The following is a 23,997-nucleotide window of genomic DNA, read 5'->3' as shown; positions in this document are numbered from 1 at the left end:
AGACAGTTCCCCTGGAAGGCCAACAACAGGGCAGAGAGGCCAAGTCCTTCTGAGAAGAGCCCTTCTGGATCAGTCCTTCTAGTTCAGCATCTTGTCTCATTCAACGGCTCTTCCAAAGCAGCTGCATTTTGAGTGTAGCTGGAGACTTATAGGCAGGTGAAAACATTCCACAATTGTGTGTGTTTGTGTGTGTGTGGGGGAAATCTGTCCATTAATCTCCAGTTTTGACATATTTACTTCCTCCACTATGGTCCCCCCCCCTTCCCTGAGAGCTGAACCCAAATAAATTGCAACCTCGTTAAACTTAGCTTGTTATTCCTGCAAGGCCCTTGAGTCTGCTAAACATCTTCGGTATGCTGTGTCCTCACAGATACGTGCCTATAAGGGGAGACTTGCAATTCCCATTTCATGGTGTGCTACTGTGCAATGAACAGCTTAAACCTCGAATCAAATTGCGTTGGTCTTAAAGGTGCCCCTGGACTCAAGGTGGTCTTTACACCTTTGCAAATTCAGGGGTGGGGTGGGGGAGTCCCTGATGCTTACTTGTCAGACAGAGAAGGGTATTTTGCTCCCCTCCCCTCTCCACCTGTCTCCCTGCAGCCCCCAAGATGCAGCTGCCTTGAAAGATGGGAGGCCTGCATTTAAAAAGGTACATATGCCTTGCTGCCGGTCAGATTAGACAAAGAACAGGCTCTTCTCCCTGGAGCTGGGGCAGATCCGACTGTCTTCTCATTACTATTAGTAAATTACGCTTGGCCAAGCATAGCCGCTTGCATCAAAGGACAAGGAAGGTTTCCCGTTTGAAAGCTAAAGGGGGAAAGTGCCTTGAAAGTGTCTTTATGGCCTGAAGAACCATTATTGCTCCGGGGAGGTCAAAAGCAGGACTGAATCGGATTCAGTATTATTTGCACTTATTGAGCCCGGGATCTGTATAGTCTGAGGCTGACCTGATTTTGTCCCAAAGGCCGGCGCCTGGTCAGCCAAGGCTTAAAAAAGCAGGGGTGCCCAACATGGGGCTCACGGGGGGAATGGCACCTGGCGACACCTTGCCGGGGACCCAGGGCGTGTTTTTAGGACATGGCCCTTCACCAGGTGGGGCTTTGGCCGGTGAGAAAGTGGGACTACGAATAGTGTTGATTCATTATTCAAAATCTGGTTGTCGTGGGTTTTCCGAGCTGTGTGGCCAAGGTGGTCTGGTGGTTTCTGTCCCTGACGTTTCGCCAGGAACTGTGGCCGGCTCCCTCAGAGGTAGGTCGTGGCATGACATTGGCACTGAGAGATTCCCATCTTGCCATGCCGTACCTCTGACGATGCTGGGCCCAATTACAGGTGAAATGTCAGGGATTGAAACTGCCAGACCGCCTTGGCCACACCATCCAGAAAACCCAAAACAGCCAGTTGACACGGGCTGTGGAAGCCTTCAATCATTCAATTAATTAAGAACAAGTTGTTAGGTGCGAAGTCGTGTCTGACCCATCATGACCCCATGGACCATGATCCTCCAGGCCTTCCTGTCCTCTACCATTCCCCGGAGTCCATTTAAGTTTGCCCCGACTGCTTCAGGGGCTCCATCCAGCCACCTCATTCTCTGTCGTCCCCTTCTTCTTTTGCCCTCGATCGCTCCCAGCATTAGGCTCTTCTCCAGGGAGTCCTTCCTTCTCATGAGGGGGCCAAGAACAAGAACAAGACAGGTAGATAAATGGAAAGTGATCCATGAATATCCTGTAGTGGAGATGCTCAAGGTCAGGGAGAGATTTGATTATTTATGTACAAAGTCAGTGTGGCATGGTGGCTAAGGAGGGGTGGCCTCTAATCTGGAGAACTGGGTTAGATTCCTCACTCTTCCTCCCCACGCAGCCAGCTGGGTGTCCTTGGGCACAGTTCTCTCAGAGCACTTCTTGCAGAGCAGTTCTCTCAAGGCTCTCTCGGGCCCACCGACCTCACAGGGTGTCTGCTGTGGGGAGAGAAAGAGGAAACTAGTGTGGTCTTACTGTTAACAGTGGCAGCTTCCAATCTGGCGAGCCAGGTTCGATTCTCTGCTCCTCCTCCACATGCAGCCAACTGGGTGACCTTGAGCCAGTCACAGTACTGATAGTGCTGTTCTCACAGAGCAGTCCTGTAAAGGGCTTTTTCAGCCCCACCTACCCCACAGGGTGTCTTTTGTGGGGAGAGGAAGGGAAGCCAATTTTAAGCCACTTGGAGACTCTTTTGGGCAGTGAAAAGTGGGGTATAAAAACCAACTCTTCTTCATTCACCTCAAGGTATTTGTAAGCTGCTGTGTGTATCCTCCAGGTAGTAAAAAGCAAGGTATAAACCTCCCCTCTTCCTCTGACCCAGCTTGCATGCTTGACTTCTCTTCCTGTCTCTTCTGACACCTGTCCTTTCCCCCCGGTCCCCTCTCCTCTTCTCTTTCCAGGTGATCTGCACCCTGGTGGCTGCCTTCCTGCACTTTTTCTTCCTCTCCTCCTTCTGCTGGGTGCTGACGGAAGCCTGGCAGTCCTACATGGCCGTTACGGGCCGGCTACGGAACCGTATCATCCGCAAACGCTTCCTCTGCCTCGGATGGGGTGAGGATTCCCGGCCGGATCCTGAGCGATTAGCCACAGGCCAGGCAGTGAGCACCGATTCCGATGGATGGCTCAGAATCGGACAAAGCCAGGATTTTCCACCCCACGAATCTCAAGGAGTCCCCCAATTTGTATCTCAATGTCGAGATGCCGGGGTGGGTCGGGGTGGGTGGGTGGGGTAGGATCACGCTCTGGTTCTGATCTTTGAGACGGACCACTTCATTTTTTAATGCGTTAGGGGGCCAAAAAACACAGTGGGCTTGAGGTGATGTTGTAGCCAGACTCAATAGTCAGACGTACGTTGGGGGATGCACTCTCCATGTCGCTCTCTGATTTTTCTCCTCTGAGACATCCCCTGTTTACAGCAGCTCCCATGTATTGGCTTTGAATGGCTTTAATTTATTTGCTTTTGGCCTTACATCATGTAATCCTGGCTGAAGGATTATTTAACTTTTATTTTTCCCCTCCTCTCTAAAAGCCAGGCAGTGCTGAGAGCTTTCTGAAAATATCAGCCCAAAGCAAATGGGAAGGTGGAAATTAAAAACCAGCGCTATATTAAAAACTGGAGTGCTAAATTCTCAGGAGAGGTTGGACTCTCTGTCTTTGGAGGTTTTGAAGCCGGGGCTAGATGGGCAGCCATGCTGATTTTGTGAATTTAGACCAGGAGCGGCCAAATTGTGGCTCTCCAGATGTCCATGGACTACAGCAGGGGTAGTCAACCTGTGGTCCTCCGGATGTTCATGGACTACAATTACCATGAGCCCCTGCCAGCGAATGCTGGCAGGGGCTCATGGGAATTGTAGTCTATGAACATCTGGAGGACCACAGGTTGACTACCCCTGGACTACAGCATGCTGCTGTCAGGGGATCATGGGAATTGTGGCTTAGCCACCCCTGATTTAAAGATCGTGGGAGGGGCAGGGCAGGTAAAAATGAGCCAGTGTTCTCCTACAGACCAGATTGGTCCAAGGGTCCTGGAAGATTTTTGCCTTCTTCTGAGCATTCAGCAAAGTTCACTATGTGTGCGAATGGGGAAGCGGGGAGGGAGAGAAGCAGCTCTGAATTTCCTGCATTGTGCCGAAGTGTGGACTAGAAGGTCCCTTCCAGCTCTACATTTTGATGTCTCTGCAGCGTAATCCAAAAGCTAATTTAAAAAAAAATCATGAAACTGGCTGTTTAAAATCAGTGTGACCGGGGAAGCTTGAAGGTACCCCTAGTGGTCATCTAATCCAACCTCCTGCACCATGCAAGAAATTCACCTTCACCTCTCAAGGTTTCCCCAGATTCTTCCAGTCCCCAAATAGTTGAAAACCAGGAGGCAAAAAGTTACCATAGTGCAGAATCTAACGTTAATCGGATCTCCTGCCAGACCCAGCAAAGATTCTCCATCCTTGGATGCCCTTGAACCCTCTTCCCCTGAAGCCTTCTTATCTTGACCCCGGACCCTCAAATCCAGCATGATTAAATAATTATATATTTAATAATAAATAAATAAATAAATCCTCGATATTTGGGGATGGAGCCTAGGGAGGACCGGGGGGGGGGGGGACCCAGTGAAATATGAGCCTAAAGAGTCCCCCCTCCAAAGCAGGGAACTGATGTGTAGTCCAAAATACAAGCAGAAGAAGCCGAAGGGATGGAAGCACATTCCGAAAGGAAAACCATCCCCCGTTTTGAAAGTAACTCTTCCTCTTTTGTTTCACCCCATTTAGGTCTCCCCGCCCTCGTGGTGGCCATCTCGGTGGGGTTCACCAAAGCCAAGGGGTACGGCACCGTGAATTAGTGAGTAATCTCTCTCGTTCTTTCTCGGAATGAATTGATCCCCCAAAATTCATCACCAAAGATTCCATTTCAGATTTGGTGGCCAGAAGAGGTTCACCAAACATGAAAACCTGTCGTTGTGAATTTCCTGCACTGAGCAGGAGGTTGATGACCCAGGAGGTTCCTTCCAACTCTATGTTTCTGTGATTCTATGAACTGTGCCCCAGATGCCATGGGACCTTGGATATCTGGGAGGCAAATTTGCAGTGGCTTTTTTAATAGGGGCTAAATGCAGTCATGGGCCCCAGTTTGTGTCAGAAATATTGTGATGCATCAAGAGAGTGATACTTCCTATTGTGATATAGTATAGTGTTTAAGAGTGGCGGCCTTCAATCTGGAGAATGGGGTTCGATTCCCCACTCCTTTTCAACATGCAGCCAGCTAGGTGACCTTGGACCAGTCACAGTTCCCTCACAGCTCTCTCAGCTGGACCCACCGCATAGGGGGTCTGTTGTGGAGGGAAGAAGGTGACTGCAAGCCACTTTGAGACTCCTTTCGGAAGTAAAAGGTGGGATATGAAAAACCAGCTCTTCTTCTTCCTGTTCCCTCCCCCCTCCCCACATTGTGGGGGACATACAGCTACCATAGAAAACTGCATTGTTTTATCTCAGGTCAAAAGCATTGCATCATCTCTTAATTGTCTTCTCTCCAGGCTAAAGAGAATTTGGTCTGTTTAGCCTGGCAGGATGACAACTACAAGTTGATATGGTACCCATCCTCAACCGAAGAAAGATGTAGAGAAACTGGAACTACAAGGGAGGGCTGTGAAGATGGTGAGGGGTTTGGAGACCAAGACGTATGAAGAAAGGTTGGGGGACCTTGGTCTGTTGAGCCTGGAGAGAAGGCGACTAAGAGGTGATATGACAGCCATCTTCAAGTACTTGAAGGACTGTCACATAGAGGATGGAGAAGAGTTGTTTTCCGGTGCCCCAGAGGGTTGGACCAGAACCAATGGGTTACAATTAATTCAAAAGACTTTTCAGCTAAACATCTGGAAGAAGTTCCTGACAGAGTGGTTCTTCAGTGGAACAGGCTTCCTCAAGTGGTGGTGGGTTCCCCTTCTTTGGAAGTTTTAAAACATGGGCTAGAGAGTCATCTCACAGAAATGCAGTCTTTATGAACTCAGGCAGATGGTGAGTGGGTGGGCAGGAAGGGATGTGCTGGTGTTTGTCTCTTGTGGTCCTTCCTTGCATACCCAGGGAATTGCTGATCACCCCTGTGGGATGGTAGGTGAATTCACTCCAGGCCAGGCTGGATTCTGCAGATGTTTGCAGGGGGGATCACTTGGGCATGTAATTGAGGTCACTGTGAGTGGGCAGGTAGTTGTGATCTCCTGCATAGTGCAGTGGGTTGGACTAGATGACCCAGGGTATCCCCTCCAACTCTGTGATTCTATGAAACAAGGATTGCCAGCTCTGGCTTGGTTGTACTTGGATATGTTGCCTGGAAAGGGTGTGGTTTGGGGGAGGGAAGGACCTCACCTGGGTGTAGTGTTGTTCAGTCCATCCTGCAAAGTGTCCAGGTGAACTGAGCTGTATTGCTAGGAGACCTCCAGCCAGCTTCCTTCCAGCGGAGAACTAAAACCTGAGACCAGCCCAAGAGGCAAAGGAATCAGCTGGCTTCTCTTCCTTCCCTGGGGGAGATGCAGGATGGGAAGAGGCTGAGGATGGGGCAACGTATCAGCAGCAGAGTCTTTCAGAGAGGCCATCACCTCTTCTACCTGGCAAGCAGCAGGAAGAGAAAAAAGAAGACATATGAGCCCCATGATTGGCCCTCATTGGCAGAGTGCACACCCCCATAGGTAGGGAGTCAGTTGTCTCCATGCAGTTGTCTCCATGGAATCAGGGAGGGAGTCAGTTGTCTCCATGCAATTTTAACTTATTAGCCTTCATTAGCAGAGTGCAATTTGAACTGATTGGCCCCCATTGGTAGGGTGTTCTCTCCCTATTAGCATCACACCACCAGGGAGGGCCACTTAGGCAGAGAGTGAGTTGCCTGCTTCCAATTTGAACTGATTGGCCCTAATTGGCAGAGTGCAATTTGAACTGCTTGGCCCTCATTTGCAGAGTGCTCTCTCCCTATTGGTGGCACACTCCCAGGGAGGGCCAGTCAGGTAAGCAGTCAGTTGTCTGCATGCAATTTGAACCTATCAGCCCTAATTGGCAGAGTGTCATTTAAACCGATTGCCCCTCATTGGTAGAGTGCTTCAGTCTTTGCATTTGGATTGCCTTAGTGGCTCTTTCCTCTGAGTCAGCTGGCTCTTCTGAAGTTTCCAGACCTTGTGCAGTCTTGGGATGGACAGAGAGACAACATTCACTGTGAGCAATTGGAATGTTTACTGGTGAGCCTTTTAATTATGATGACACATTTTTAAATGGGAAATGTGCTGTTTTTCCCTATTTCATATGTATTATTTCCCAGTCATTACTGCTATTCTTTTAGAGTTATGGGGATTGCAGGGTTGCCCATTTGGAAAACCAAGTGCTACATTATTCTTTGTACTTCTTTTATACTCTGCCTTTCTCCCCAATGGGGGGACCCCAAGCATCTTACATTGTCCTCCTCTTCTCTATTTTATTCTCACAGCAAACCTGCAAGGTAGGCCAGGCTGTGAGTATGTCACTGGCTCAAAGTCAATCAGAGTGAGTCCCCATGCCAGAGGAGAGATTTGAACCAGGGTCCCTTCGATCCTAGGAAGGCGCTTTAACCGAAGGCACACCACAACTCAATTCTCTTAAGTCGAATTGACAAATCCACCATGATTAGGAAGCATCAACAGTGGGCATGGGCTGCAACTAAAAGTTATTTCCCATTGAGATCTAGTGCCAATGAGTCCACGGGTTTTTCAGGTGTAGTAGTGGTGGTTGGCATCCACAGGGTCTGTAGTGTGCATGATTTAACAGCCCAAGAAGAAAATCCTACAGAGGGCATCAGAGAAGATGTGGGGTTAGCATAGTTATATCAGGAACTCCCTGTTATTTTTCTAATAATCTCTTCCTGTGTGCTGATTGGCTCAATTGAAGACTTCCTGCTCCTTTGAGTACACTTCCTTCTGTTTTCCTTCCAAAACGTCAGTTTGGCAGTTAGGGCTTTCTCTCTCTCTCCTCTCTTACAAAGTTTTCCTGTCTTCTCAATAAAACAATTTCATTCTTTTAAGCAGCTTGTGCTCGGCACCTTTGCACATTTGTGCTCTGCCAAGAGTGGTAAACAGAGAGGCCTTTGTTTTGAACTAGAGTCCCCTTCCGTTTAATCTGAATCCATGATCTACTCTAGGAACATGAACACGGGGAGTTTTACATGTTCTCCATATGCTCTGCCACTGAATTCCGTACCTCCGATTGTTGCTTGGGAACGTTGGCTCACAGAGAATCCCAGGGGCATCCTACTGGCATAGCTGTGGAGAGGAGCAGATGCTCTTAAAGACGAAATGAATGAGAACTCTAGACTGAATAACTCAGCAGCGATATTTAGGTCCATTAAGATTTAGAGATTCCATATGTCCACATGGCAGATCCCCAGTGGTCATAGAGGAACAGACAAAAGGGCAAATGGAAATTATCCTGCAAGGGAGGGAAACAAAGGCAATTGGCTGCAACATTCTGGAACATGTAGGGAAATATATATACACCTGCCCACCTTCCACTTGATGGGTATTGACTGGTGGGTCTTCAATATCCAGAAACGTTAGCAGAGTGCTTAATTAAGTTAGCGTGTGCAGCATGGCATCTCTGGCTCCCGAATACATGTAAACCAAAAACAACAATTAAAGAAAGTGCAGGCTCTGGCTGTGCTAGTAAACTACTATAACAACTATTTATTAGAGAACATTGAAGACAGGAAAGCTAAGAAGAGCTAAGCTAAGTTTCTAATCTAGCCAATTGGATGGGGAGGGATGCAGGAGGCATCTTGCAGGCAGGAAGAAGAGGAAGTAGGGAAGAAGAAGTTGTCCCTAAAATAATCTATAATTGTTTCTGAGAGATCTCCAGGAACGGTAAGATGGTCTTTAATCTAGTCTACCTGCAGGCAGGCAGGATGGAGAGAGAAAGTTCTGAAAAGGAAACAGGAAGTGGTCTTTAAGAGACGCCTTCTCGACTTCAAGGGACCGTATCAGAGAGATCAGGAAGGTGAGAGGTCAGGGTTCCTATCTATCGTCCTGAGTCGGTGGTGAGGAATCTTCTCCTCTTGCTGGCTTAGACCAGAGTCAGCACTTCCAGCACTGCTCACCTCCAGAAATCTTATATGCATAAATCATTATGGGGAAATGCCGCCTCTCGGAAAACTTACTCATTTATGAACTCTCTAACAGAGGACCAGTCTTTAGCAAATTTGAGAGACAGAGTAGAGGACGGTTGGCTGCTCTGAGGGAGGCATTTGGACAGGCAGAACTTAGGGCTCCCTCCTACACACTCAATAATCCACTCTCAGTGCACTTTGCAACCAGATTTGGGTGGAGTGGCAAACTCTTCTGGACAGAAACTGCATTATTTAGCCTGTGTGAAAAACTCTATGTGTGACGTTCCCTGCAGAAATTGGAATGGGGTTTCAGAGTCCCACCTCATCTCTACCATCTGGATGAAAGAATAATCCTAAAACGACAAGCCAGTATGGTAGAATGGTTAGGTGGTTGGAATAGGATCCAGGAGATCCCGGTCCAGATCCCTACTCAGCCCTGGAAACTTTACCGGGTGATCTCGTGGCAGTCATGAATGGTTGGCCCCATGTCCCTAGTAGGGCCACTATAAGAATAAAGTGAAGGAGATAACAACAATATAAGTTGGCCTGGTTCCCCCGTGGAGGGAAAAGCAGAGTATACATGAAGTCAGTAAAATAGGTTGGCAAAAGGGCAGGTTTCTCCCATCCAAATCAGACCTTGTAATGCTTAGTTTAAGAGCATAAGAGAAACCATGTTGGATTGTAGAATCCTAGAGTTGGAAGGGACCTCCTGGGTCATCTAGTCCAACCCCCTGCACTAGGCAGGACACTCACATCCCTCTCGCTCATCCACTGTCACCTGCCACCCCCTTAAGCCTTCCCAGAATCAGCCTCTCCGTCAAGATGGCTCTCCAGCCTCTGCTTAAAAACGTCCAAAGATGGAGAATCCCCCCACCTCCCGAGGAAGCCTGTTCCACTGAGAAACCACTCTGTCAGGAGCTTCTTCCTGATGTTTAGCGGAATTTCTTTTGAATTAATTTCGGAATCAGTCCAATGCAGGGCAACATTCTGTTGGGCCAAACCCAGGTGCCAACAGAACATCCACCAGTGGGGTCAGAAGTGCAGAAAGCCCTCCTACTGCGACCCCTCCAAGCACTGCCATAGAGATAAGAACCTAAGAGAATCCATGTTGGATCAGGCCAGTGGCCCATCCAATCCAACACTCTGTGTCACACAGTGGCCAAAATTCAGGGGCCATCAGGAGGTCCACCAGCAGGGCCAGAACTCCAGAAGCCCTCCCACTGTGGCCCCCCAAGCAACAAGAAGACAGAGCATCACTGATCTGGACAAAGGCTTCCCTCTCTTCCTTGTGGCTATCAGCCACCGATAGACATGGCTGATACACACTTTTCTTGGATGCTTTAGGATGCTTAGGGGTGATCCTGAATTGAGCAGGGGGTTGGACTAGATGGCCTGTCTGGCCCCTTCCAACTGTATGATTCTATGATTCTATGACATCTCAATATATTTATCCAGTCCCTTCTTGAAGCTGTCCATGCTTGTAGCCACCATCCCTTCCCGTGGTAAGGAATTAATTCCACATGTTAATTACTACACTGAACTGCCAATCCACAGAGATCACTTTCCAAAGCAGCCCTTTTCTCCAGGGGAACCGAACTCTGTTGTCTGGAGGGCAGCCCTAATTTGGGGAGATAGAATCATAGAGTTGGAAGGGGCCAGACAGGCCATCTAGCCCAACCCCCTGCTCAATGCAGATCTCCAAGCCCCACCTGAAAGCTTGCCTGTCGCCTTGCCTTGGGAGTAATCTACATCTCGGCTAGAAAATGCAGAAATGGCCCAGCTCTCTTCTGTCCCTGGAGACAGGAAAGCTCTCCAAGACCATCGGTATTAGTGGCTTGAGAAATGATACTCGAAGCAGACTATGCCAGGCCCAGGAGGTCTTCTCCACAAGGACAATCTTCAAGGGGGTGTCAGTAGGTGACAGTTCTCCAGGAACTCCCCGCCTCCCCCAAAAAACAACCCCACTCCTGCTGCAGAGCTGCAAATCTGTCACAGCCAGTGCAGCACTGGCAAAGACAGGCTTGCGGGTGTCATCATGGAGGAGAGAGGTCAGTTCTCGGCTGTTCACAAAGTGCGAGAATTCGGTCACATCATGGCCAGGGGGGACCGAAAAACATCAGGCCACTCCGTGACAAAGGTTCGGTTTCGGAGCGCAAGTCACAGCAGGGAGCTCTGGTTTTCCAGCCCTGGTAAAGACAAGAGGCCAAAGGCCCCTGGACTCCTTTAATGGGGCTTTCAGGATGTCACGGACAGCCAAGTATGTGTTTTGTCTCACGGAAACATGAGGATAGAAGGGCGGGACCCAGAGAAACACCAGAACAATAGACACAACAGAGGACTCTGGGATGCCTTTATGGGGGCATGAACTAGATGAATTCAGCGTCATAAGTCGTAATTCAGTGTAGTAATCTTCAATACCGTGTCTGTTTAATAGTTCCCAATGCATTTTGCTACGCAGAACTTTGTCAAGAGATTCTACAAACTGATCTGTATTAGTTTGACATGTAATTGTTTTAGTCTAAATTTTTTTAACAGCCAGTATGGTGGCTTAAGAGAACAGCTTCACAAACAGCTATTCAAAGCTTGTAGGTGTTCCAGACGCATTGGAAACAGATATTGTACTGAAGATCGATGACTCCTTGTGTGTCAACTTACCACCCGGAATTCAGGTAGTTTATGCTTCCATAGAAGAAGAAGAAGAGTTGGCTCTTATATGCCGCTTTTCTCTACCCGAAGGAGCTCAAAACAGCTTACAATCGCCTTCCCTTTCCCCTTCCCACAACAGACACCCTGTGGGGTGGGTGACGCTGAGAGAGCCCTGAGATTACTGAAGAAGAAGAAGAGTTGGTTCTTATATGCCGCTTTTCTCTACCCAAAGGAGTCTCAGAGCAGCTTACATTTGCCTTCCCTTTCCTCTCCCCACAACAGACACCCTGTGGGGTGGGTGAGGCTGAGAGAGCCCTGATATTCCTGCTCGATCATAACAGTTTTATCAGTGCCGGGGCGAGCCCAAGGTCACCCGGCTGGCTGCATTTGTGGGAATGCAGAATCGAACCTGGCTCATCAGATTAGAAGTCCGCACTGCTGGCCACTACACGAAGCTGGCTCCCAGTGTCCTCTGCTTTGGCTATTTGTCTCCTGGAAGCCAGACTTTCTTCCCATTCGCTGTATTGCAGTTTTGGGGGGAGGGGCTTGACTGGGTGGCCAAGCTCAGGCTCCAGCTGTCCCAGTTTACCCATGTGGTTGCCAGCCTCCAGGAGGGGGATGGAGGTCTCCTAGAAATATAACTCATCTTCCCGGGGGAAACGGCTGCTTAGGAGGATGAAGAGCTGGCGGAAGAAGAGCTACCTGGAGGAGTCTCAAAGCTGCTTACAATCGCCTTTCCCTTCCTCTCCCCACAACCGACACTGTGTGGGAGGTAAGGCTGAGAGAGCTCTGAGAGAACTGAGGCTGCGCCAAGGTCAACCAGCTGGCGGAAGAGTGGGGAATCAAACCCACTTCTCTAGATCAGAGGCTGCCACTACATGCTAAGCAGAGGTTCCCCCACTGAGCTACAGCCCTGCCCAAAATGCAGCTGCCTTTCACGGAATCAGTCCATTGGTCCACCAAGTCTGTATGATTTGTTCAGACCAGCACTGGCTGTTCAGGGTCTCTCTTGTTGCCTGCTGTCCGGAATTTTTAAGTGGAGATGCCAAGGAGGGCCAAAGCCCAAGAGGAGGGCCGATAAACAGGCATAATGTCTGCTGAACGCAACAAAAGATTCCCCCACGGGTTGAACACACTGATCGAGGAAGACAGATGAAAGTTCCTCTCGCTTCCTATTGCTCGTTTGCGTCTTTTCCGTGCCTCCGATGTGCGTGCTCGCATGCGCGTGGCTGAAACCCTGCCCAAAAATGCTCCTGACATAGCAGTGCCCGAGGCAAAGGAAATTCGTGCCTGTAATATTATTTTAATCAGTGCGCACATGGCTACATTGACTGGGGAAGGATGAAAAATAATAACACAGAGGCTAAATTCACCCACACTTCCTCCAGTTCTGGAAATACTCTCTGAATCCCTGCACGTTTATGAGCATCGACAGCATAGAAAGAATTTGTGAAAGCACATTACCAGGGCTGGGGAAATCCACTTCTCCCTAGAATACTCAAGGACTCCTTACCCCGCTTACTGTCGGATTACTATACAGGGACTCAAGCTCCTATTTCTTTGAGGGTTCTTCAGGAACTTGGAGTGATTTGATGTATGTATTTGACTTCTTTGAGATACATCTGCAGCACCCCCATGGCTTTTGAGGCCTTTCCCTTCCTCCCTCCCTCCTCCTCTGCACCTGTTCCTCAGCCTGAGAGCGGGATGTGCGTGAGAGAGAATGCAAAACAGTGGCTTGCTTCAATGAGAATTCACCTCCGAAAACAGGATCCCCAAATCTAAGTTTGCCCCGACAGATCCAAGTTCCATCCCTTTTGCTCTGGCCAGTCGTTTCTGTGGCTGTGGAACAGAGTTGCCAACCTGCAGGTAGTGCCTGGAGGTCTCCTGGGACCCCAGCAGCTCTCCAGGTGATGAGATCAGGTCTGCTTTGGGAGGGAAACTGTATTCTGTATTGTCCCTTGCCAAGGTCCTTCCCCTTCCTATATCCTGCCCTTCCCAAATCTCCAATAGAAAAGAGCCAGAGTCCTAGAGCTACTTCAAGGCTAACAACATTTGGGTAGGGAAGGAGCTTTTGTGAGTCACATCTCATTGAAGATAGATCACTGAATACACTTTCAGTCCTGTATCTGAAGAAGACTCATGAATTCTCATCCACTGCCACAAATCTGGTTAGTCCTTAAGATGCTCATAAGGTTGCCGGCTCTGGGTCGGGGAATACCTGGAGACGTTGGGGGTGGAGCTGGTAACGGGCAGGATTTGGGGCAGGGAGGGACATAATCCACTGGATTATAATGCAATGGAGTCCACCCTCCAAAGCAGCCATTGTTGTCCATGGAAACTGATCTCTTTAGTCTGGAGATGAGCTATAATTCCAGGGGGTCCCCAGGTCCCCCCTAGGGCCTGCCGTCCCCAGATGCTCCTGGACTCGTGCTCTTTTCTGCTGCTCCAGGGAGACCAACATGGCCACCCCTCTTGCCCCTCCCCTGCCACAAATGTTGGGTCTTGAGGGTGTTCCTGGACTCTCACCCTGTCTTGAGTCTTGAAGGTGTTCGTGGACTCTAGCCTGCCAGCTCTCCCCTGACCTTCTCGGGGAGGCCATTCCACAAAGTCTCTCTGGGAGCTCTCCATTCCCCAACTAGAGGCCGAGAAATTAACGTATGAGCTGCAAAGACACCAGAGCAACATGACACCATGGAGTTGGATTCTCTTTGTACGTTTACATCTTTTGCTTTATCAGTGCTACCCTCTGTCCCATGACAAGTCTCCTCCATGGGAAGGATTCTCCCTGGCTTAGATTCCCCCTGGCTTAGATTCCCCCGCCCCGTTTTGAGGTCTGCCGGTTGGACGGCCATACGGTGCCTTCGGGGTGGTGTGGATCTAACGCCTCTTTTCTCCTTCTATCTTTCCTAGCTGCTGGCTGTCTTTGGAAGGTGGTCTCCTCTATGCCTTCGTGGGACCGGCAGCTGCTGTCGTTTTGGTATTTGACCCCGTTTCTGCACTTCCTTTCTTGTATTTTCTTTTTCTGCGTGTGCCTTCTCTGTACCTCCATTTCTTTTCCTAGAAGAATCGTAGCCTGGAGGGGAAGCAAAGATGCTCAGGCTTAAGGTCCTTTCTCCTTAGGGGTAATTTAAGAGTGCCGCTGTCCCAGAATGTTGCTGTTTCAAATAATTTCTGTCCTTGTTGCTGTAACACAGAGGCCTGGCAATATGCTAAAGAGATGAGTAAATCATTAATGTTGATGCTTGTATTCATCACGTCCCTGTCTCTACATTTCCCCACTGTGGAAATCAGGGAAAGTACCATCTGGGGCGGGTAGGAGGGCTGGTTTATCCATGTAGCACATGCTTTGGGCCCTGCATTTTCATGGGCCCCGCTTGGTGCCTTTCTCCCCATGGATCAGGGCCATAGTCTCTCTCCTCCTTCCCCCCTTGTCCCTCCTTAAGGGCAGATTGACACCTCTGTCCACTATTTGGGGGCCCTTCCACCCCTAGTCTGCCAGCTGTCACCACAAGTATTCTCTGCTAGGTCCCCTCACATCCTTAAACCACACCTGGCGGAGGGCTGTCCCCAGAGACCAGTCCCTGACCAGACTCACACTGGCTTAGCGTCACCTGAAAGGAGGGGGAAATACTATGCTGAACTGTTTTAGGCAAATGTCCTTTTGGAAAACAAGAACTAGATTTGAGTGACCCATGAGGGCATTTTGACTCTCAACTGCTCCTACCCCAAAAATCTGGTTGGCCTCTAGTGGATTTGAACCTCATTCTTCTACCACAGACCGGTATGGCTCCCGCTGAAACAATCTTGTTGAATGAAGGGAGTTCTTCTTTTAAGAAGATGACTTTCACCATCCTTGTAATTTCTCAGTAAATCACAGAATCCTAGAGTGGGAAGGGGCTATGCAGGCCATCTAGTCCCACCCCCTACTCAGTGCAGGATCATACTCAAGCATTCAGGAGAAGGATCTGTCCAGCTGCTGCTTGAAGACCGCCAGTGAGGGGGAGCTCCCCACCTCCTCAGGCAGCCCCTTCCACTGCTGAACTAGACTCCTAGAATCCTAGAGAGGGAAGGGGCCATGCAGGCCATCTAGTCCACCCCCTGCTCGGTGCAGGATCAGCCTCCAGCATCCAGGAGAAGGATCTGTCCAGCCACTGCTTGAAGACCACCAGTGAGGGGGAGCTCCCCACCTCCTCAGGCAGCCCCTTCTACTGCTGAGCTAGACTCCTAGAATCCTGGAGTGGGAGGGGGCCATGCAGGCCATCCAGTCCCACCCCCTGCTCAGTGCAGGATCAGCCTCAAGCATCCAGGAGAAGGATTTGTCCAGCCGCTGCTTGAAGACGGCCAGTGAGGGGGAGCTCCCCACCTCCTCAGGCAGCCCCTTCCACTGCTGAGCTAGACTCCTAGAATCCTGGAGTGGGAAGGGGCCATGCAGGCCATCCAGTCCCACCCCCTGCTCAGTGCAGGATCAGCCTCAAGCATCCAGGAGAAGGATTTGTCCAGCCGCTGCTTGAAGACGGCCAGTGAGGGGGAGCTCCCCACCTCCTTAGGCAGTCCATTCCACTGCTGAACTACTGATTGAATTTCCCCCCCTGATATCTACCTGATATCATTCTCCACATAAACCCATTACTGCAGGTCCTGTGCTCTGCTGCCCACAGGAGCCTTTCCCTGCCCTCCTCTAAATGACCCCCTTTCAAATATTTAAAGACAGCAATCAAAATGTAACACAGCCTCCAACGTCACTGAATTGCTGCATATCCGCCCTTTTATATGACTGGCTGTTGACTTCAGAGGTTGGGCTTGCTGCATCGCAAGGTGATCACATGAAATGTTGGCTTTCCTTAGACATTATAGGAAGGGGGCAGCTCCACCTCTCTTCTGTGGTCCTGTTCAGCACTGAAATGACCAAGACGTGAGAATAGGCTTTCTCAGCTGTAGTCCCAGGTCAACGGTTGCCCTGTCTGTCATGTTGATTGGCAGGCCGTGTCTCTCCAAGACGCGGAAAACAGAGCCAGGCCTGAAGCCGCCCAAGCAAGCCAGGCCCACCATCAGAGAACTAACTAGGGTGCCGATACCTTCGAGTAGCCAAAAAGCAGTTGCTGCAGAGACTCACATTAAAGATGCTGAAAAGCTGTACCCTTGACCAAGCGGACATCTCATTCCTCACGGCCACGCGCTGGTTGCCTCCCTCTTATTGGTATTCCACGGGACTCCCCTGAATTATTGGTTTGGCTCCAACGTCTGCCTTCCCAGACACCGAACGTCCATCATGCGCATTATACCCAGGCTGAGAATCGGAGGTGGTTGCCATTCCGGTTCCTCCTGACCTTGGAATGAGTTCTGATGACCCTCTGCAGTTTGTTCCTTGCCTCTCTTTAGCATTTGCCAGGCAGGCATGGGGGGGGGGGAGGGCGTGGGGAGGGCGTGGCGGATGGGCAGCTTCAAAGGGTCGTCTCGAGCGTGCTTGTGTTTCTGAATCTGACCACGCTGACCTTTCCACCCACCCCTGTCTGTCCTTGTTTCTCTCCCAACAGGTGAACATGGTTATTGGTATTCTGGTGTTTAACAAACTTGTATCCAAAGATGGAATAACAGATAAGAAACTGAAGGAACGGGCAGGGTATGCCTCCTCTCAATCCTAATTCCTCTAAGCCAAGCGTTGAACGTGGTCATTTGAAAAGTCACAATCGATAACCCAGCTGGGGCGGGGCGATGAGGTGGGGGAGATGCGGAAAACGGATAACCAATAAGGGCAATAGAATCTCTCTGGGTGGGCTTTGATTCTGCTGCAGCAGAGAGACCTTGACTGTGGTGTGATTCTCAGATTCACTGCAGATTTAGAATCCGCTAAGGCAGGGGTAGTCAACCTGTGGTCCTCCAGATGTCCATGGACTCCAATTCCCATGAGCCCCTGCCAGCGTTTGCTGGCAGGGGCTCATGGGAATTGGAGTCCATGGACATCTGGAGGACCACAGGTTGACTACCCCTGCTCTAAGTCATGTGTCCTACAGTCGCACTGACCCCAAACATGCTGAGCCCAGGGCCAAAGGAAGAGGATTCATAGCAGAGTTTTTCATGTATGTTTTAGGGTGGCCAAGTCAGGGTTGAGAAATCCATGGAGTTCTGCAGATGGAGCTTGGAGAAGGTAGAGCTTGGACAGACCTCAGTGGGAGGAAAGGCCAAAAAGACCACCCTTTACTTCTCCAGGGGAACTGAAGCCTGGGGTTCAGTTGTGATCCTAGGAGATCTCCACCCACCCACATACGTGGGATGTTGGTGGCCATAAAGAGGCAGCTACCCTAAACACAGAAGATGCGGTGGTGGGCTCCAATGTTAGCAGCAAAAGGATTGCATGGTTGAGGACCACCAAGCTTCCCCTTGGGGGCTACAGCATTCTGGTGGGATGGTCAGAAATCAGTCCTTCGTCTCTTAGGTGACCTCTCCCATACATGGAGCAATTACTCACAGAAGAGGGGAGGGAGACTCTCTGCTCGTTTCCCTTCAGTTGGCACCTTCCTCCGGTACGTCTCACTCTGATCCAAAAGATCCCCCAGCCCTTTGGGGAAGAGATGCAGTTGGTTGCAAGAGGGAAAGAAATGATGGAGAGACCCCCCCCCCCCCATCTGCAAGCTCATTCCATTCACCGCTCGTGGGATCCAACCCATAACTGGGGGGAAAAAACGAATAAAAGGGTCCTAATAACTGGCTATACAAAACTAACTTCCTTTTACGGAGATCACATGGGAAGATAATTTATACTAAATCCATCAAGGTCAGTATTGTCTACTCAAACTGGCAGCCTTTTTCAACCTTTTGACGGTGGAAGAGCCCCTGCGTGGGAGAAGGAAGGAAGGAAGGAAGGAAGGAAGGAAGGAAGGAAGGAAGGAAGGAAGGAAGGAAGGAAGGAAGGAAGGAAGGAAGGAAGGAAGGAAGGAAGGAAGGAAGGAAGGAAGGAAGGAAGGAAGGAAGGAAGGAAGGAAGGAAGGAAGGAAGGAAGGAAGGAAGGATCGATCCTAGGACTCATAGGAAGGAAGGACTCATAGGATCCTAAAGTGGGAAGGGGTCACACAGGCCATCTAGTCCACCCTCCTGCTCAACATAACACATCCTGGATAAGGATCTGTCCAACCACTGCTTGATAGCTTGCTAGGTAGATTGCCTCAGTGTACAGATAAAAGGATTTAGGTGTTTTGAAAGACCTCTTATTAGCTTAATCTATCATCTTAATCAAGATCAATTCTATTCCCTCCTGATACAAGAAATAGACAATAAAGTAGCTTGCTTAGCAATGTGCGGAATATGGAGAATTGGGGGAAATTAATCCTCACTAATTATCACGAATTGTGTCAAGGACCAAGATGTCTTCGGCTGAAAGATTATGCTCTACCCAGTTTTTTTGGCATCCTTCCATCTCCAGCCCTCCCAGCCTGTATCAAATACTTAACAATTTCTCATTGGAACTTTAATGTGTGCATCTCTGAATGCGGCCTTTTCCCTGGCTCTGCCAGTGTGGTATGAAAAGTTTCGACTACTTGACTCACGTGCTATTGGAATTCCCTTATTACCATTTTTCTCGTGAATTATGGGTTGCCCCTATTGGAACTAAATTACCTCCTACTGCAGTCTTTTGCTCAAGTTCACTGGATCAAAGGAGCTTAAAAGCTAAAGGAAATGGAAAAGAAAGGAAATCCAAAGATCTCCTGACAGTCAGAGCGGTTCCTCAGTGGAACAGGCTTCCTCGGGAGCTGGTGGGTTCTCCATCTTTGGAGATTTTTGAACAGAGGCTGGAGAGCCATATAACAGAGAGGCTGATTCTGTAAAGGTTCAATGGGGTGGCAGGTGACAGGGGATGAGCGAGAGGGCTGTGAGTGTCCTGCATGGTGCAGGGGGTTGGACTAGATGACCCAGGAGGTCCATTCCAACGCTGTTGTTCTATGATTCTCCATCTGAGAGTCTGGAAACCCACTGCCAGTCTGTGCTTGATGGACTGAATCAGTTCTGAAATTAATATTGGAATTTCTCCACGTTCTGTTAGGCAGGCAGAGTAGTAGTTAGAAAAGGGATTCCCAACCAGGGGTCCTGTCTTAACAAACTCAGCTACAAGCAAGAGAACTGGCCATTTTCATTGCCCCCCCCCTTTCATGAGTAAGTTCTCTCATGTTTTCTGCACCTGGGAGGGAGCGGAGCGTGCAAACTCTCACCTTAAACTGCCTCCTATCTCCCCCCTCTGCCCTCCTTGAGCCTGTATGTTAATGTGGGTGGTGATGTCACTTCTGGGGTTGCGTCACTTCCAAGGGGTGTGGCCAGGAAACACGGTCAGCTGACACCACTTCCTGGGGTCCTTAAAGCCTGAAAAATTATCTCAGAGGCTCCTCCATGGTCAGAAGCTTGAAAGTGGCTGAGTTAGAGCACAGCCATCTCCTAGAACAAGGACCAAAGAGAGTGGGGAAACTCTGCTCACTCTTATTCTTCATCTTCATGTATATTCTGCAGAGCGAATTAAGCCTGAGTCAGAAGGGCTTTATTGGGAGTTGCTCTCTTGAACTCAAACATGGGCAAGTGTTTACCCCCAACCCACCTCTGGCTGGTTATCGATTGGGTCAAAGCGTGCTTTGAAAATGAAAACACAGTGGGGCCAAAAAAATTAAAATAACATGTTGGATGTTGCTTCTTCTTCTCTCTCTTTCTCACTCTTCTTGTTTATTTTTTTCCTTTCTATGCTTGCATGTGAAACGGTTTTTTCAGAACTGTCTTCTGCATGTTGAATGGCTCTGCTTATCTCGTTTGCCTGTTTAAGACATGTTATTCGTTGAGGATGTAGAGGTTCTCGGGTAAGCTGTGTCCGATAAGGTCTTTGAGGCCAGGGGTAGTCAACCTGTGGTCCTCCAGATGTCTGTGGACTACAAATCCCATGAGCCCCTGCCAGCGTTTGCTGGCAGGGGCTCATGGGAATTGTAGTCCACTGACATCTGGAGGACCACAGGTTGACTACCCCTGTTTGAGGCGACTGTGTTTCGGCCTGGGGTGTTTGGAACTCTGTTGGAAAGAAAACACCCCTCCCCCAAACGCCCCAAATTTGGATGCAATTGAGTCAACTAAATTGAGAGGGAGGATGGGTTTAGCTTATATAGCCCTTCCTTGCAAGGGTCAGAAGTTTGATTTGCAAGACAAGAAGAGGCTGATGGCTAAGATATATTGAATGCCCTCAAATGAATACCCACATAAGAACGTAAGAGAATCCATGTTGGATCATGCCAATGGCCCATCCAGTGCAAAACTCTGTGTCACACAGTGGCCAAAACCCAGGTGTCTTCTCAGTATGAATTACAATGCTGGGTATCAAACAGTCCATGAATTCTACAGAGTGGGACTGACTGGCTTCCCTACTGAAGCCCCTGAAATTTTAACCAGGTGAGTCCTTCAAGGTTGTACATCTCCCGGTGGGGCTTGAAGATCTCCCAGAATTACAACTGAACTCCTGGTTACAGAGATTGGATCCCCTGATGATAATGGCAGCTTTGGAGGGGGGGGGACTCTAGATCGGGTCCATTCCCAAAACTCCACCATCCTAAGCTGTGCCCCATATTTCTAGGAATGTTCCATCTTGGATTTGGCAACCCTGAGGTGAAAATAAGACACAAAATAAGACACACTGACAAAAATCACCTGTTTTCTTCTTCAAAAAGAAGAAAATGCATGGTTTGATAGAGGCTAAGATCTGTCTTCCTTGCTTAAATGAACTATTCATCTCCAAAAATCGAGTCCAATAGGACTTTGAAGACCAACAAAGATTTATTCAGGGCATGAGCTTTCGAGTGCAAGCACTCTTCCTCAGACTAAATGAACAACCATCATAACTGTGGAGATATAAGGCAAACGTAAATTATGGCAAATTGATAAACTGTGTGTAAGCTTTTGAGAATCCCAGCTCTCTTCATCAAATATGAGCTTTGGGGATTTTGTGATAACATTTTTGGGGTATACGCTTTCAAGAGTCAAAACTCCCTTTGTCAGGTACAAGTTTGTATCTGAAGAAGACAGCGTGGACCCTGGGAAACTTACTCCCCCAAAATCTTGCTGGTCTGCAAGGCGCAACTAGGCTTGAATCTAGATATTCGTACAGTGGCTGATATCCCATACCAAAGAACAGGGGTGGTCAACTGGTGGCTCTCCAGATGTCCATGGACTACAATTCCCATGAGCCCCTGTCAATACTGGTAGGGGCTCATGGAAATTGTAGTCCATGGACATCTGGAGAGCCACCAGTTGGCCACTCCTGACAAAGAAGTATTGGCAGATGTATACGTGAATCTAAAGTAATTAATCTGATTGAGAAAATGTTCTCATTCCAACTTCATGTACAGTAAACACAAGGCAGGTTCGGTGGACCTGATCCCACGCCCCCCGCGGCACGTGCCTTGTTACGCACCCTAAGTAGGACTCTGGGAGAGCCGCCCCATTGAAATGGGAAAATAAATGACACTGGAGCATTGATCTGTGGTGTCTCAACCCAAGACACCTGTGGGCTCGGGTTTTCTTTCCCAACATCTTTGCACCCAGTCCCGGTAACACCGGCACAGCTCTAGACCTTTCGGGGGGGAGACGGGTGGTGGTTTGGGTTCTCCCACTCCCAGAACAATGTAGCTAAACGTATTTCCCCGCCCCCTTCCCTGATATTTTCTTTCTTCTCAAGCTCCGGGTGTCTGTTGGGCTTTCATTTTGTTTTTTTCTGGTTTTCCCTTTTCTTTCTTGAGAATTGGTTAAATATTCTGGTCCCCTCCCTTCCTCCCTTCCTTCCTCCCTTCCCCCCTCCCTGCTTCTCCCACTCCCTTTCCGTTGTGTTCACGAGCAAAGTGTTTTATTTCGTTTCCGTCTTTTAATTTTAATTGCAGTCAGATGGCAGTGCCTCTTTACGGCATCACGCTCAAATGTGCCAAGTGCGGAGTCGTTTCTTCCGCTGAAGTTTCGCCCACAGCCACCAGTAACGCCATGTTAGTTCCTCTAATTTCAACTTCTTTCCTTTCTCCTTTTTTATGATTTCTCTCTCTCTCTCTCTCTTTCCCTCTTCCGTTTTTCAAATTTCAAACCTCCTCTGCCATTCTTCCTTTTCCACCCCTGGTTTAGTTTTTCTCTCCCCCGCCCTCCCCGCCTCTTCTGCCTCTCTTGTTCTCCTCCTCGAGCCATGGTAAGACCACCAGACCTCTTAAGATGTCCCACCACTTTAAATTCTGGACCTTTCCAGGATTCCCACTGTGGCATCATGATGTAGAGCAGTGGAGTCTAATCCGGAGAACCGGGTTCGATTCCCCACTCCTCCTTCACTTGAGGCCTGCTGGGTGACCTTGGGTCAGTCCCAGTTCTTTCAGAGCTCTCTCAGCCCCAACTGCCTCACAAAATGTCTGTTTTAGGGAGAGGAAGAGAAGGCGATGGTAGGCCACTTTGAGACTCTTCCGGGTAGGAAAAGCAGGGTATAACTCTTCTGTTCTCTCCTCCATCCTATGGCAGAACCGTAGGGTGCTACTTCATCAGTAGGAGCTAGGGCAGTCCCTCCTGGAGACAGCAGAGATATTCGAGTTCCTTCACTATCTGTTTCAAAGGGATTGCTGGCTTGCATGAATTGCATTAAAGGTAAAGGTAAAGGTATCCCCTGTTCAAGCACCGGGTCATGTCTGACCCTTGGGGTGACGCCCTCCAGCGTTTTCATGGCAGACTCAATACGGGATGGTTTGCCAGTGCCTTCCCCAGTCATTACAGTTTACCCCCCAGCAAGCTGGGCACTCATTGAAATGCATTAGTATCTGCTTAACTTGCACACCATGCTAAAGCATCAAACATATGTGATGGGGCGCCATCTATGGTGGCATGTTCATATTGCATGCTTCTAGAGTTACAGGGTTCCCAGGCAGGGCCTTGGGATTTCTAGCAACTGCTAGAGCGACCCTTGCCACTTGTGGGTAGTTCTAGCAATCATTAGGAACTCTGTGGTCAGAATTTCCTGTAAATACACATGGCCTTAAAAGAAAAAGAAGTATCCTCAGGACAATTCACAAACTTATACTTGGTCCCATTTTCCACTCGCCAAATAGTTGAGCATTAGTGCGCAAGGGAAATCTGCTGTAAACAGGCAAATGGGAACCCTGTAGAGAGAGGAGGGAGGGATCCAATACTTACATCAAAATGGACACAATACTTTGTGTCCACATGCTTTTCTTCCACCCTCACTGTTGGACCAATTGTCTTCTCCTAACCTCTCTAGATGATTTGTGAGACAGTGGAGAGGGGAGGGGAGCAGAGTGCATGGATCAACGTCCATCAGGAAGACAATCAAGAATCAGGGAGGGTTCATATCTGAGTACAATTTGACTCACCCCCCCCCTGCCCGCCTCCCCACACCACCACCACCACCACCACCTTATAAAATGGCAACACTCAAGCATGAATTCAGCTATCACTCTTATGTCTAGATTCAGGTGGGTCGCCCTGTTGATATGAAGTAGCAGAGCAAAATTTGAGTCCAGGGGCACTTTTAAGACCAACAAACTTTTATTCAAGGTGTGAGCTCTTGTGTGCATGCAGACTTCCTCAGGCAGTCCATTGGCCTCAAATTTTGCAGTTATGTCTCGTTCAACCCTAAGACGATGCTGGTGAGACCTGTCCTTTGGTGGAAGGGCTTCATCCATTGGTCAGTTCAAGAGCCAGCTCTCTTCTGGGGCCTTCTTTGACCTTTTCT

General features: G+C 49.1%; 1 protein-coding gene across 2 annotated transcripts in view; it reads left to right on the top strand.

Moving 5' to 3' along the window:
- Positions 1 to 23,997, top strand: part of ADGRB1 (adhesion G protein-coupled receptor B1) — a 273,806-nt gene that overhangs the window by 226,357 nt on the left and 23,452 nt on the right. The window contains exons 21-25 of one of the 2 annotated variants that reach the window (XM_077351361.1): positions 2,417 to 2,567; positions 4,280 to 4,349; positions 14,178 to 14,244; positions 16,802 to 16,887; positions 22,160 to 22,258. In XM_077351361.1, coding sequence (XP_077207476.1) covers positions 2,417 to 2,567; positions 4,280 to 4,349; positions 14,178 to 14,244; positions 16,802 to 16,887; positions 22,160 to 22,258 — 473 coding nt within the window. The remainder of the gene's footprint in view (positions 1 to 2,416; positions 2,568 to 4,279; positions 4,350 to 14,177; positions 14,245 to 16,801; positions 16,888 to 22,159; positions 22,259 to 23,997) is intronic. The other variant, XM_077351362.1, reaches the window with a different exon arrangement.

Source organism: Paroedura picta, chromosome 9 (assembly GCF_049243985.1).
Source record: "Paroedura picta isolate Pp20150507F chromosome 9, Ppicta_v3.0, whole genome shotgun sequence".
NCBI classification, from domain to species: Eukaryota; Metazoa; Chordata; class Lepidosauria; order Squamata; family Gekkonidae; genus Paroedura; species Paroedura picta.
This window is presented reverse-complemented; position numbering and strand designations above follow the sequence as displayed.